Below are 15,275 nucleotides of genomic sequence, written 5' to 3'. Positions count from 1 at the left end.
CTCTCTCTCTCTCTCTCTCTCTCTCTCTCTCTCTCTCTCTCTCTCTCCCCCTCTCTCTCCAACCCCCAAGTCCCCATCTAGGTATGCTCACCTGTGACAATGGGGTAGGATTGTGGGCCTGGAACACTGCTCCCGATGTCAGCGGGGGTGGGGCTTGTCAAGTTGGCTTTCATGTCCTCCAGGCCTCCAGCCAGTGAAGCCATGGCTGAATACTCTGTGGTCTGAAAGAGAAAGCAGACAACTCAGCATGGAGCCCAGAGGCACCCTGATCAGATGCAAGGCCGTGACCTGTCCACAGAGGTTCTGGGAAACCCGGGCTGGAAGGGCAGATGCAGCTCAATGGAGCAGCACATGTATCCAGAACCGACCACTGTTCCTAGGTGGAGAAAGGGGCAGGAGCCCACACAGCATCACAAGAGGCCAAGTCTAACGTGCAGATTCCCCAGCTCAGCCCCAGAGGCTGTGGAGGGCATCAAGCAAGCAAGGCAGAAATAAGAGTCTACTTGCCAAGGCAGAGACAACATGCTTCCTGGCTTGGGGATTCTTAAACCCCGGAAACAAGTGTTCAAAAGAAATTTGAGGGACCACCCAATCCATATTTATTTCACAGATAGGGTTAAAGGGGAGGATGGTTGTGTCCACAGTAGATCAGGCAGAATCCCAATCCAGGGGCTGGGTGATGATGACAAGTTCCCAGTCCCAATTTCAGTACATAGAGCAGACCGAGTCACAGTTTGATGAGTGACTTTTGGATTCTGGAAGCATATGAGCACCTGTGCGCTGAATATTCCCTGTATAGATGTCAGATTTATCAAACCCATGACAGTGCATGCACTGGGCACTGAGTCATGTCCCTTTCTGTAAGCCACTCATGAAATTTAAGTCTCTGTGCAATGAGTCATTTCCTTGACACTGAAGCCATCGCAGAACGGCCTCCAGGGAAGGCAGAAAAGACACCAGCCTGGTCCTTCCCTTCCAAGGAAAGACTACATTATAAAGACGAAGAGCATCTCTGCCTCCCTCCCTCCCTCCCAAACCCTACTGCCAACACTCATCCAAAGAATTTGGCTGTGTGCACCAAGTTTTGGTGGGAGCTTCTTAGGAGTCTGCCTTGCCAAAGGAGGTCACATCCCTGTCTGTCCAAGATGATACACTTGGCAAGCAGGAAGAGTAGGCAGAGAGCCTGGGATTTGGGAGCTCCTCAGGTACTTGGGAAAATGATGGTTGCTATTTCTGAGGCACCACTTGGAAAGGCCAGCAGGTAGAGTGGGACATATGTCTCCTGAAAAATGGTCACCAAGAAAGACCTTCCGGAGCAGGAAGCACTGAGGTGGGACAGGAAGATGGTTTAGGCCTGCTCCTGTCTTCACTGTGACAGGGCACCTTGTATAAGCATCACTGTGCCCATCCCCAAGGCCTCATTCGCTCTCTCATGAGGCCGTGCATGGGCCTGGGGAGTTTGGATGGGACCTGGAGCTGACCATATTAGGTGTCTTTGTCTTTTGCATTTAGGCCTCTAATCCTCCAGAGATTGATTTTTGTGTCTGGTGTAAAGATCTAATTTCTTCCTTCTCCTCATTTCTGAATGGATAACCAGTTGCCCCTTGCTGGTTATTAAGAGCCCACCTCTCCCTGCTGATTTGTACATCTCCTTACCTATATATCAAGGTTCCATATGTGCACAGATGGCTTTCCAGCCCGGATTCTGTTTCATTGGTCTATTTATCTATCCCTGTGCCAATAGCACACCATGCTAATTACTGCAGCTCTCCAGTGCTCCCTGGTGCAGGTAGACCCGGCCCCAGCCTGGCTTCGCCCTTGGAGTTCTCGGGCCTGCTATGGGCCCAAGATTCTTGCCTACATGCTTTGGAATCAACATCTTCTGGAAGATGATTGATAAGCCCATGGGGTTCTGTCCAAGCTATCCTCAGTGAGCAACACCTCAGGATACCTGGGCCTGAAGTCCCTGTCAGCTCCACTGGGCCCTCAAGCCTGCCCCGGAAGTACTTTCTGATTTTCAGAGAACACTAAGTGTCAGGCCTTCACCTGTGACTTCCTATCTCAGCCTCAAGCTCTGCTCACAAAGGCGACTATGGTATTCTGTTTCTCAAGGCAAAGGCTTGAGACTTCCATTCCAGAAGGAATGAGATGTGCTTCCAAGCACAGGTCCATCTCACCTCAGCATCTTGACAGTTACCCTGATGATTCTCCCACTATGAGGCCCTACCCACAGCAACGATGAGACCAAACAATTGGATCCAACTATTGAAAGTTGAGGGGTTTTTTGGTTTGTTTTCTTTTAGTTAGTTCCTGTTGCTATCTTAGGGCTGTTTGTTTTGAGGCAGGGTTCCACATAGCCTAGGCTAGCCTTAAACTATGTATCTGAAAATGACCTTGAACTTCTGATCCTCCTACACCTCCCCAGGGCTAGATAATGAGCACAGATCATAACATTCAATTTCCTGCCGTGCTGAGGATTGAACTCAAAGCTTCATGCATGCCGGGAAGGCACTCTACCGGGTGAGCTACATCCTTAGTTCATTGGTAATGGAATTAGAAGGAATAGAACAGAGGCCGAGGGTTTCACACCTTGAAAAGCTAAGCCCTATTTGTAAATCCAGCAGGTAGAGAGGAAAATATATTTGCTGTGAGTTAGAAACCGCAGCATTTGAAGAGCAAGTCTGCATTCTGTGCAGCAGGGGGCTGTTGGGAAAGGTCACTGTCTAGATTTCCTCCCTGAAGAATCAAGCTGATCATGTCCTAGCCTGTTCTTCAATAAGAACGCTTCTGAGACCAAAGCTCTCCAAAGGCAGCCATGCCCCCAGGAGGATCTCTTTCAAAGTGGTTCCTTCTAGGGTTTCTGGATGCTCAGACGTGAGTGCTAGTTCCTTTTTCTGTGTCTCCCTAGTAGGGGCCTAAGCACAGTAAGCAGACATTTCCCTGTGCTAGGTCCTGTTGTATGCATGCAGGTGTCTGAGGCCAAAGAGACCCTCCCAAAGAAATATGTATAGCCCAGAAAGTCCATCCAATATGGAGACAAGCACGGAGCCATTTGTTCTCACAGGCTGTGGTGGGGTCAGGAAGAGTTTCTTCGTGTGAGCTGAGCAGGCTCTATCTCTCAAGTTGGGATGGCTGAGGAGCGCTGACAGGAGAAGGGAACAAAAGAGCCAGACCAGGAAGGGGCACTAGCTGAGGTAGCAGACATGAAGGTAGACCAGTTGGACCTGGACCATGGTGGACCTCTTTCATAGATACAAAGATAATCAAGGAGCACAAGTTTCTCTAAGAGTCAGCCAAGAGTCAGAATAGCCCTCATGCCCATCCCTGGCTCTAGCCTCCTGGACTCTATTTGCAGACATAGCTGGCAGCTGTTAGGTTTCCCCCTAGGAGACAGAGCCAATCTCAGGAAGTGTGGCTGATAGAGATTTCCTGCCTCTCCTGTATTTAAATTTCCAGGTAGAAACCAAGATTTTTTTGTTCTGTGTCAGACAAAGTGCATGGGATCACTCCAACTGTTGGGTTTGCAAGACTAGGTATGGGGGAAAGGCCTGCCATGCCAGTTTCTGAGACACCACTGGCTTCCAGAAGGCAAAGAGAAAGAACCTCACCCCAGTCTTGTGTGCAATGGTTCCACAGCTTCATCACCATCGGGCAGGAGCCAAGCCTCTGTTGGTAGGATTGCAAGTTTTGTCCAACAGGAGCAGGGCACTGCCTGTTATGCAGATGTTCAATTGTTCCCCAGGTGTGTCCTCTGAGCGGCCTGTGATGTTTTAAGGGCTACTGTGTTCTCGCTGATGTCCTGGGTTTCCACAAACATGGCTGCACTCTCTGTACCACCAACATTCCAGGCTTCGTCCTGTCTCTGCCTGGAGGGCCCATCTCAGTAAGTAAAAAGCTCCTACGCTGTCCATAAGACCCAGCTCAAACATGGCTTCTTGGTGAATGCACTCTTGACTCCATACCCCACCAAAGAAATCATCACCCCTCTTATGACTCACCCCCTCACTATGTGGCTTCCTGTATCCCACTCTGTCATGGCATCTCCATCTATAGCTGCTGTTTGTCTCTCTCCTTTCAGAACATAGGATCTCCTTACAGTCCCCGAAAGTGCTTACTGAATGAATGAATGGTCCAGCAGCATGATATAAGCTATAAATCTCAAAAATTTGCCAGAGGTCAGGAATGACAGCGATATGTCTCTAATCCTTGCACCCAAGGGGCTAGGGCAGGGGCATCCAGAGTTCCAGGCCAGCCTGGGCTACCCAGTGAGTTCCTAACCCCCAAAGTAATTAACTAAACAAAATAATTAACTAAGAAGTTTTAAACCAATGGTTCCAAGTGATATGGAAACGTGTGCTGCCTTCTCCCACCTACAATCAAGCTAGTTGACAAGAAAGCTAAGGCCATGTCCAGTGTTAGCCAAAACCCTTGGGGAAGTACATTTATTAAAGGCAATAAAAGAAAACAGTCATATAAAAGGTATTTTCTTTAAACCTCTGGAGACAATGTCCTTTAAAATATTCAAATTCCTTGCCCATTTCTCTCATAATTCACTGGGGAAGAAAGGTTATTTCTCACAATGAGTTGTTAATTTGCCTCTGATGGAACAACGAGAACATTGGAAACTATCATATATCCCCTTTGCTTTGGCTGGCAGGAAGCTCAGTCAAATTCAGTGCTCAATTAGCACAACCACGACACGGTCTTCCCTTTTCTCCACACTGCATGTGGACTCTCAGACTGACTTAGATATGTCTGATCGTTAACTCTTCACCTCAGACAAGTCCTTTGTGGAGAACAGGGCCTGAGAGAGACAGACTCGTGTAAAAAGAGACAGAGTGGAGAAGATGAGCAAGAGAGGAGAGGGGTCTCCTGCTGCTTCCTTCCTGGAGCAATGCCTGTCTTCTCCCACCTCTCACTGTTACTTGGGAAGCCTCGTGCTTTCAGTGGGGTGTGGAGGGCACACACAGTCACAGTGTGTGTTGATGTATCTATGGCCCTGGGCACATCACCCCATCCCGGCCAGCCCTAGTCACCAACAGTCACAGACCCCAGCTGTGTCTTTCCATTTTTCTCCTTCCCTGAACCCTTCAAAGTCTGTCTGAAACTGTCATGTCAAGCTCCTGCTCCCTCCCTTGAGAGCCCCTGCTGCTGTTCACGTCTGTGACCCAGAAAGAAACAGTAACCGAGGTCAGCGGTTCACAGACTGCCCAGTCCCACACAAACAGCTGGGACAAAACTCCGTCTGCTGGCAGGCATAGACTCCCCCAAGACCTCAAAGGTCATGACCACCAGCCTGGACCCAGCACCCTCCTTGACAGTGGGCTCCAGTTCATGGCCAGCCTGGCTCTCTCAAATGCCAGAGTTACAAGGATGCAAAGAGCCACCTTGTCTGATGTAGAAGCTCTGAGGAACAGAGGTGAGTCTCTTCATTTTTATCTGTCATTTGAAGTCTTGGCCCAATGGCAGACAGAAACAGAGCTAGAAGTGAGCACATGGTACTCTTGTTCCAGCTCAGTCTCCCATAAGCCAGTTCCAGAGGAAAGGCCCATGAGGGAGACAGGGTAAAATGTATTTTCATTCTAAGCCCTTTCTACCTGCCTATAGGAAGCTCATGAAGATCCAATGGATGGGAGAGGGGAAGCAACTTGGAGACCAAGTCCTGAGAGGTTGGGGATTCCTAGCATCAGACTCTGAGGCACACACCCCAAGAGAGTGTGCACGGATGTTATTTGGGTCCCTATGAAATTACCTGGAAAAGGACTGCCTGGGGCTGCACCAAGTATTGTCTCATCAGCACCGGGCACCACTGCCATAGCATGGAGGAGAGAAGAAACAGACACGTGAGAAGGGGGGCAGAGAAGTGGGGTGCAGCATGAGGACGAGACTGTGCGACTCAGCCAGCTGTGGCGGAGGACTTCCCTGCTACCTGCTGGGGTCCTCTGGGCTTCAGATGGCCCTTGGGAGCCCTGTCAGAGACAAGACACCAACTCCCATCCTAAAGGACCAGACACCTGCTCACCTCCACCCTTACCCAGAGGCCAGAGTAGGAGAGGAGAGACCTCAGGGCCTGGCCTACAGACTGAGACTGGGGAAGTAAGGGGTCTTCCCCAGTAACAACCCTGTGGCTTCTAGAAATTTACATCTGTGGGCTTTCACTGTATGATCTCTAATTCCTTTCTAATATTGAGAACTCTTCACTGTTATCATTGGCCCACAAGACAAAGTGTCATTTCTATCTTCATGAAATGAAGTTCAAGGCAAGAAAAGGGAGACAAGGGGGCCACCAGGCTAAAGGGGACTCAGAGATGTGCCAATCAGTTCAATATGTGTGCTGATTGAGGCAAACTGTAAAATATGTAACTGTGAAAAAAATCATGACATATTATAAATGGTAAAGTGTGTTCAAAAGCATCAAGGAATTTGCTAACTTCAGCTGTGATGAACGGGCTGATTACACTCTGTCTAAGTCTTTAAGAGAAATCTTTAAAAGATTTGTTTCAAATTTAGTAGTGAAGAGAGACCATGTCCAGAAGGAATTGAGCAGCACATTCATGTCTCTGCATCCTGACTAGAGATGCTGTGTAGCCAGCATCCCCTGCTTCTCCTACCAGCCTCCCTGTCCATTCTTCTCAGCCAGCATCCTAGGTCTTCTGCCACCATGCCTTAGCTGCCAGGACATACTGCATCCCTCTGAACTCAGACAAAATGAGCTCATGCCCCCTTAGCTGGCTTCTTTTGGGTATCTGGTCCCAGCAAGGGAAAAGCCAGTGGTACAGGATCGAGGGTTCAGCAGTATCCCCAAGCATCTGTGGCACAATGGACACCTAAGGGTAGCTAGGACTTTTTCTCTCCCCCTCACCCTTGTGCCTGCCCTGCTCCTCCAGGCTGCCACACCCCAACCCCAGTGATGCCTTCAGGGACTGTGAACTCCACACCTTTCCAGAGAAAGAAAGCCTTAGGCCTTTCTTCTGCCTGGTGCATTCCCTGCCACATCCCTGCAGGTCTGTTATGTCCTTGGGACTCTGGGGTGTGAGCATATGCAGCAGAGAAGGAAGGGGCCCAGGTTTTCATAGCAGCTCAGAGACAGAGTTGTGGCAGGAGAAGACATTGCTCAGACACTGACTTTGCCCCAGGCTCGGGACAGCACTAGGCCTCACCTAGGTTTGTGTCAGTCAAAGTGTCATGGCCACACTTGTGGCCTCAGCTGCTTTCCTTAGCTGGAATATGGGGATGTGTGATCAATTTTCTCTCCCCTCCCCATGGTCAAGCATCTTTAAAAACAGACAAGCAAGAGAAACAACAATCTTTAAAAACACCCACTGGACAGGACAACAGTAAAAACGTTACGTTGAAAGTACTTCAGCGAGACTGAGAAAAGGTGTCGGCGCACACAAGGCAGAGCTGTTGCTTCCGGAAGTGTTGCGACTTCCGGCCACCATTCCCGACTGCGCAGGAGGTCACTGTGGAAACTGCACAAAAGCTGCGTGCAATCCCTCTGCATTACTCTACATGTGTCTACAATGGTCTCAAAATGGGTAAATTTGTTTTCAAAATTAAAGAAAAAACAAACCAACAGGCTTTAGCATTCTCTCTACTAAACAAATTAAAATGAATCAACCTTTGAAAAAAATGTAGACTAGGAACGACACTAGTAACAGTACCCATCGTCTACAAAGTACTACTAGATGCAGGAACTGTCAAGATTATCTGAAAGGCCTCCCCCTTCCTGGAAGTCTCCCTTGATTTCCCTCCTCTGTGTTCCTAAAACACTTCACTGTGCAGATCTCTACCAAGCCCACATCACTCACTGAGGGTCCCTTGACTACTGAGGGTCCCCATCCTCCAGCTGGAGTGTCAGCTTCAAAAGGAGAGGAGACTGGGTCCCCCTTATGTCAGCAACTCCTGGCTCAACTCAAAACAGAGGTGGCACAAACATCACCTATGGACAAAATGGACCAATAGCCAAATGGACTGGGACAGGCGCTATGACTGAGCAGTACCAGTGGCTTCAGAGGGGCTTCGACCTTGTCAAAGGGAGGAAAGTGATGTCAAAGTTCTTATAACACACTAGCTGGAGTGCATGGTAAGAGGCAGGGTTGGCCTTCTAGGGCTGTGACTGTATGTGGGTCAAAATGATTCTCAGCAGAGTAAAGGGCTTCCGAGAAGACATGTGCAAAGTTGGATGATGCTTCTTCCTTCTGTCTGTGTCTCTCGGAAACCCCAGCTCACCCTGAAAGGCTTCCAGGTGGCATGGGAAAAGCAGAGACATCCCAGAGAAGACAGTGGGGTCAGACAGCACGCACGCCTTCTGTCCCAGGAAAACTTTCAGCAAAGAGTAATGGAGAAACCCTTCTCTTTTGGCCTCTGATAAACTTTAGGTGGGGCCCTAAGGCTCAGAGCCCAAAGGTAAGGCACCAATCTCTATCTGGTGCTCAGAGCTCATCAAGTGTGTGTCCTGGTGACAACAGACTTGCCACTTCCTGAGGAGGTCAACTCTACTACCACACAGCTGGGCCTGGCAAGAGCATTCAGTCAGCCCTTGGAGGCCTTGGGCAAGCTCTCTCTACTCCAGCTCCATCAAATGTCCCCTGAGCTTCCCAGGCTGGTGTCTTCCTATCTGATCCCATATAGGGCTCCAGGGCCTCCGCTGCCTGTTCTGTACCCCTTCTCTGGCTGGGGCATGGATTGCTTGCTTCTGATTTCTGGGGTCTCCATTTCCTGGCTCCTCATGTTGCTCTCAGAGGCCATGGGTGCTCACTCCAACTCCATTAGAAGTGGGAAGTGATTATGTATGTGATGAGAGATAAGCAAGCGTTTGTTTCTTTCCGCCCCTAACCAGTATGGTATCAGCAAGCTCACAAGTGTCCCCAGACACAAACAGCAAGTCTCTCCTGACAAGGATGCCCCCATTGTCCTGACACAGCTCCGGTCTTGGTGCATATTAAGAATTGACCCTCATATCTGGGGCCACTCATGGGACGAGAGCCTTCAGTGCTGAAGCTGAAGCTGACAGAGAGACTTCCTGGAGGCTTGGGCTTGCTCCTGCTCTGCTTGGCTGTACTATGACCAGGTCCAGGCTCTTGTGTGGAGACGGGCTCTTGTGTGGAGACGAAACGTTCCAGATACAAACCTCCATCTCCAGGCAGCCAAATCCCACAGCTTTCTCTGACAAGGCCTAGCTGTCCCATCCTGCTATAAAGCTAGCAGCAAGCAGGGGTTCTTGCCTCTCAAGGAATGCGGGACTCTTGTCTACCAAGAGGCCTGAGGAGGAGGTGGAAAAGGGGGAGCCCCATCCTCAGGCACCTGACATGGGAGGAGAGGAGTCGTCCCAAGATGCCTACAGTTCAGCCTCTTTTATACTTTCCAGCTCTGAGGAGGACAGGGAGGCTATCCTGGGACCATGAAGAAATGATAATGGAACACTTCCCTTCTAAGAGAGACATATCAGGTAGAGTAGGAGCAAGCCCTTCTCCCGAGTCCCTCTACCTGCCATGCTACTGCACAGCAGAGTAGAATCCTGGCTACTCTCCTCCTCCCCCTCTCTCTTTCCCTCCCTTAAGTCAGAAGGCCTCTTCTCAGCCCCTTCTGCTCCCTGTCAGGGAACCTTCTATCAGGCAATTCTCTGTAAAGACAAGCACGGGGAGTCTTGAAGGGACTGCCCTCTTTGCCACCAAAGATTTCCTAGGCCAAGCAGAAACTGCAGTGGAACATCCAAAGAAAGACGGAGAAAGTCACGAACACAGACCCGTGGTCTACAGTTCAGAGGGCCCCGATAGATCTCAAAGAAATCCTAACACACCTTAAATAAGCATGCTGTCCCAGCTTCCTACACACAGGGGAGTGTGGTGTGTTAAAAGGTATTGATTCATTTAATTCTATGAACAACCACACAGGGTGTTACCAACTCCCTTACAGATGGCGAAAATGAGGTTCAGGTGCCCAGTACCTTGAACTGTGGAAGGTACCCACTTCAGCAGTAGTCTCCCAAGTCCAAACAATGAGCACTCTGTGAACAGCTCTCAGGTGCTACCCCCAGCCCTGTCCTTTCACAGACAAGAGAGAGCATTGGGGCTGAGGAACACACAGAGCAGGGGTAAGTCACGTGTTCTCATTCCCAAGCCTAAGCTCATTACCCCATTTCTCGATGGTCTGTGGTAAAGCACTGCAGCCCGGAGCAGGAGTGCCCACTGCAAGGCCGGGTGTGGCTTTTCATAGTGTGCAGCCATGGTTCTCAACCTCCCTGCTCCTGCAACCGTTTAATACAGTTCCTCATGTTGTGGGAACCCCCCCAACATTTCATTGCTACTTCATGACTGTAATTTTGCTACTGTTATGAACCATAATGTAAATATTTGATATAAGATCCCTGTGGGGGTCGAGAGCCACAGATTGAGAACCCCTCGTCTACAGCGTCTTCAACCTATGGCCAACTAAACCTCAGTGCCCACTCCCACCTCTGCCCAAGCCCTGTCCCTCTGACTCTCTATTCTGGCTCAACAATGACTCTTTTGAAAATACCCCCAGACAAGGGTGGGAAGGTGCTCAGTACTTAAGAACACATCCTGCTCTTTCAAAGGAGCAGAGTTCCATTCTTCCGACCCAATTCCCAGCACCTGTGCTGGGTGACTCACAACCATCTGTAACTCAAACTCCTGGGAATCTGGTGTCCTCTTCTGGCCTCCATGGGCAATGCACTCAAATGCACCCTTCCCCACACACAACCCACATATGCACACACGCGTGCCCATAAAATTATATTTTTTAATATTTAAAAAATAGAATACTCTCAGATTGGCCCAGCTACAGATGTTGCTAACTTTACCATTTTTCTTTTTCTTAATTTCCGTGTATGTGTGTTTGTCTATGCAAGTTTATGTGCGCCAGCTACATGCAGTGTCCCTTCAGAGGGCAGGAGAGGACATTAGATCCCCTGGAAGTGAAATTATAGAAGGTTATGTGGATGCTGGGTACAAAACCCAGGCCCTCTGTTAGAGCAACAAATGCTCTTAACCACTGAGGTGTCTCTTCAGTCCCAATATATTCTCCCTATTAATACGGGAAGCTTCCGCATGATTTGTTTGTGTGTGGCGCTAAGGGTTGAACCCATGGCTGCATGTATGCTGGAAAAGCCTTCTACTACTGAGGTATAGCCCTAGTCCTCAAATGCTCTTATGAGATAAATTCAAAGAGCAGGCATGCTCAGATCGAATGTTGACACTAACAATCCTAACACTCATGGGAAAGAAAGGGTGTGGTATTCTTAGCACCATTAAGGAAGAGCTGGATGCCTGCCTGTTAGTTGGCTTGTGGACTCTGTGTTCTTCACCAAAGGCGACACACTGACTTACTAGAAGCTGATGGAAGGAGAGGCTGGCTGGCCTTAGACTTTAGCGATTATGGAGAAGCACAAATTTTAGCTGACTTAATTGTAGAACGGAAGTGGGCTGAGTGACAATGGTGTTTTCTGCTTATGTGCCTTTTTGTCAAGGTTAAGTTTACTTAAGAGCCTCTGATTTTCATTACACACTGTTTGCACTTTGCAGTTATGTGTTAATTTCATGAAGCTTGCACCTCTGAACAGGAAACAAAGCATCATAATTATTTTCAGGGCTAATGCCTATAATTTATTTATACAAGCAAGCCATTTGCCTGGAGACCGTATATGTAAACAAACACACATCTCCTAAAGGCTCAGTCTGAGTTGGTTTGACTCATGCTTTGTCCCCTTTCTGGTGACACTTATATTCATTTAGCTCCCTGATCTATTTCATCCATCTCTTTCCTACAAGTCAAGGCTCAGATAACACAAACATGCTGGCTAGAAACAAGCTTTGCACAAACAAAAGCTATCAAGCCAAAGGTGACTGAGAGGCACCTCCATTCCCTGCATCCATCCAGCATAGCCATCCCTGAGCCTCACTGCCTGGCAAAAATCTCCAAATACCTCATTTTCATTTCCAGAATAGGAGGAGATCTGATCCTCAAATGAAAGACAAGTTTGGTGTAATAGGAGGCTGAAAAACCCAGGCAGGCTTCTCCTTGCCACCCTGTGTCAAGCTCACAAAGAGAAAAATCGTACCATCCGACATGGTTGGGAGAGTTTAATCCAAAGCTGTGCTAATTAATATCCCCAGCTTTCCAGAAGCCAGTGCCACAGACGCTGTGAGGGCAACAAGGCTGTTCTCCCTTCAATTTTATGGGAAGAACATTTTCATCACAAAGCGGCCTCCCATGCCCTCCTCTCTTCGCCAGATTAGCCTCGTGGAGGAAGTGGGGAAGACTCCCCTCTCAGAACTCCTTCGCTCTCCACTAATTTTATTATTTATATCTCCTTTGAAAAGTTATTGGCAACTCCCTGTGCCAGTACCTTTTGACAATGTTCAGGTGGCACCTGCCTGAGTCCCCTTGTCAAGGGGAGTTTTTGCATTTGTCATCAGAATGGAGGGCCTGTTTTGATATCTGACTGAGAGAAAAAAAGTCAACCCCGATGGCAAATTCCCTAGGCCCTAATGAATGCGGATGGTCCAAGCTTGTCCTCCTGTGTACCAGGCCCTGGGGAAGCCCCTTTACACTCAGACAAACGTCCTCAGTTTATACCCCATTTTTAGCCCAAACTGCCGGAACCCAGGAAGGCCACGTGTCTTACTGTTTGTTCTCAAACCCCATGTGCTGTCTCTTTCCAGCCTCCTAGAGGGACCCCCAAGTCCAATCTAAATGTTTCGAATTTACCTGTTTGTCTTTTATACATATAAATAGCTGCATTTCCATTCTTTCTCCGTTTCTCATTTTCATTTGCTTCTAATATCTGCATGTAAATGTCGGAAAATAGCATCTGTAATTGGAGATTATGAAGTATGGCCAGCTCTTGACAGGCTGCTAAGGAAGATGGATTATCCTCATTTTTCTGTAAATTTTGTCAATTTTGGAATTCATAAGCTATCAACACTGATCAAAATGGGACTTCACAGCTGTGTCAAAAAAAGGGGGGGTTGGGGTATGAGTGAGAGCACACACTGGCAGGAGAGCGCAGAAGCGGCGTGGACGAAACAGATTGGATGCCCAGCATCATCGGGGCCACCTTTGGTCCCCTCCCCTTACCCTGGCATCTCCCTTAGCCCCAGCTCTGGTCCCCTGGCTAAATCAAATAGCTAAATCACAAGACTGAGGGGCCGCAAATCCTCCAAGACGCCCACTCCAGCCCGGACTTAATTTATTGCCTGCACTGCCTGCCTTATTTATCCCGAGGAGCGCATGGCTCCCTCTGCTCAGGCCTCAGAGGTGTTCACTCCTTCCAGACCATCACAGCCCACTTGAGGCAATTGTGCTGGTCTCTCTCTCTCAATTTTCCCATTACTGGGAGTAAGTACTGTTGGGACTCTGTAATAGCCCGACTGCAGCCCATATCAATAACAGATGAGGTTTAATCGTCCAACACAAAAATTATTTAGGCGCAGTAAGGACATTCAATGTCATTTGCATAATGGCATTTCTATCGCACGCACCTAACCCGTCTTGCATAAACAAGGCCTTGGGACCATAAATAATAATAAATCATGACGTCTGCACGCCTCTTGTGGTAATAGGAGCCACTCTTTGTGGAAATTATTTCAGTAGGAAATGGGCACTGTAATTTTAAAGACATGTGGTGTGGCGAGGCACGGTAAATCACGTGCATTCGCACATGAGCACCAAGAACAGCTTGGGGACCTGCCCTCAGCCCACAGTGACAAACTGGGCACTGCAGAATACCAGGCCTCCAGGGGAAAACATCTTGATCCTCTAGAACAGTCACTAGAAGGTGCCACTGTCCCAGGAAACAGCAGGTGAAAAGGTCAGGATGTTCATTCAGCAAGAGGGAGGATGGAACCCACAAAGAGTTTCAAGGCCTGTATGTCAGAAGCCATCTTTGTTCCGGGAGAATGGAAGCTCCCTCAGGGCAGCTACTTTTATCCAGCACATTCTTTCTCTTATCCTCTGTACTTAGTACAGTTTCTGGAATCTGTGCTCTAGAAATATCCTGAAGATATGTAATGAGAGAAGAGATCTTGTAGCTAGGCCATGGAAGGATAAGAACAGCCTAGAAACCAAGCTCAAAAAGACAGCCAGAGGCACATCCCTAAAAAAGAAATCAACACTGAACCAGTGCAGAGAAGCTAGTAATCCCTGGCGTGGTGGCAGCAGCTCAAAAATGCCCAGGAGACTCTGTCATACTGCAGGCATCTATGCCTGAGGGAAAGCACACAGGAGGGTGAGGCAGCAGCCTAAGGCTGGCTGGGAACTCAAGCCCTTCCTGTCAGACCCATGGCCTTACCTCTCCAAGCTTTAGCTTCTTCATCTGTGGGACACACCTAACTAGTGCCAATGCAGATCAGTCCTGAGCAGTAAACCACACTGTGTGCAGAGCCATCAAGAAGAGCTCTTCAGGAGGCCAGAAGCCACATTGAGCACCTGCTCAGCCTCTTACTCTGTGTGATTTGGAACAAACACACCTCAGCTTTCTTTGCCTGAGAAGCACATAATTATTAGGACCCCACCTGCCTCCAGGTGCTACTGAGGGATGACAGCAGTTGTGTGGTGAAATGCTTTTTTTACACAAAGGATTGTCTGTCCATGAGAAAATGAACATTAGCAACTGTGAAGTATTTAGAGAAAGGCATTTCTCCATCACTACCCCAGTGTCCTCTCCAGCAACTTTCGTCTCCTGACCACACCCTGAGAAGCTCATGTTTTCCTGAGCAAGTTCTAGTGGGATGTACAACAAAATAAAGCCAGGACTATCTGGGGACCGGAGAAGAAAGGACTGAACTTTAGCCCAGCCATCCCTTTCTGTCATGTGCTCTGTATACAAGTAGAGCAGAGCTGGTATGTGGTCCTGCTTGTTTCCCCGAGACTCTAACAGAGGGACCATCCTACTTCCATGCCTTGACACTTGCTTACAGAACAGCAACAAGGAGCCTTAGGTACACACTTAACAGCAGACGTCACACTTGTTCCAAAAAATAAGGAAAGGAAGCAATAGTCATGGAACCAGCCTCTGTGATCTTCCAGGCCTGGGTGCTCAAAGTGCTGGGTGCGGTGGGAGGGTTTAAAGTGTGGTACTCATGAGCTCAGCAAAGAGAGGGGCTCTGGTACATGCAACCCCATCTTCAGCTTTATATATAAACACTGCTTTCACACAAATACGCATAGCTTTGCTCAAAAGTGAAAGCCCGGGAGTTTTGTTTTTAGTATTGTGTCAACATTGGTTTCTTAGTTTTGACAAATGAGCTGTG

At 48.5% G+C, this 15,275-nt stretch overlaps 1 protein-coding gene across 2 annotated transcripts in view; it reads right to left on the bottom strand.

Moving 5' to 3' along the window:
• The window catches only part of Pax5 (paired box 5), a 177,284-nt gene that overhangs the window by 74,648 nt on the left and 87,361 nt on the right, over positions 1-15,275 (bottom strand). The window contains exons 7-8 of one of the 2 annotated variants that reach the window (XM_028770224.1): positions 5,753-5,809; positions 92-221 (exon numbers count right to left, since the gene is read on the bottom strand). In XM_028770224.1, the coding sequence (XP_028626057.1) occupies positions 92-221; positions 5,753-5,809 (187 nt within the window). The remainder of the gene's footprint in view (positions 1-91; positions 222-5,752; positions 5,810-15,275) is intronic. The other variant, XM_028770225.1, reaches the window with a different exon arrangement.

The sequence above is a fragment of the Grammomys surdaster genome, unplaced genomic scaffold (assembly GCF_004785775.1).
Source record: "Grammomys surdaster isolate TR1022 unplaced genomic scaffold, NIH_TR_1.0 199, whole genome shotgun sequence".
NCBI lineage: Eukaryota > Metazoa > Chordata > Mammalia > Rodentia > Muridae > Grammomys > Grammomys surdaster.
Note: the sequence above shows the minus strand (reverse complement) of the source record. Positions and strands in the feature narration are given on the sequence as shown.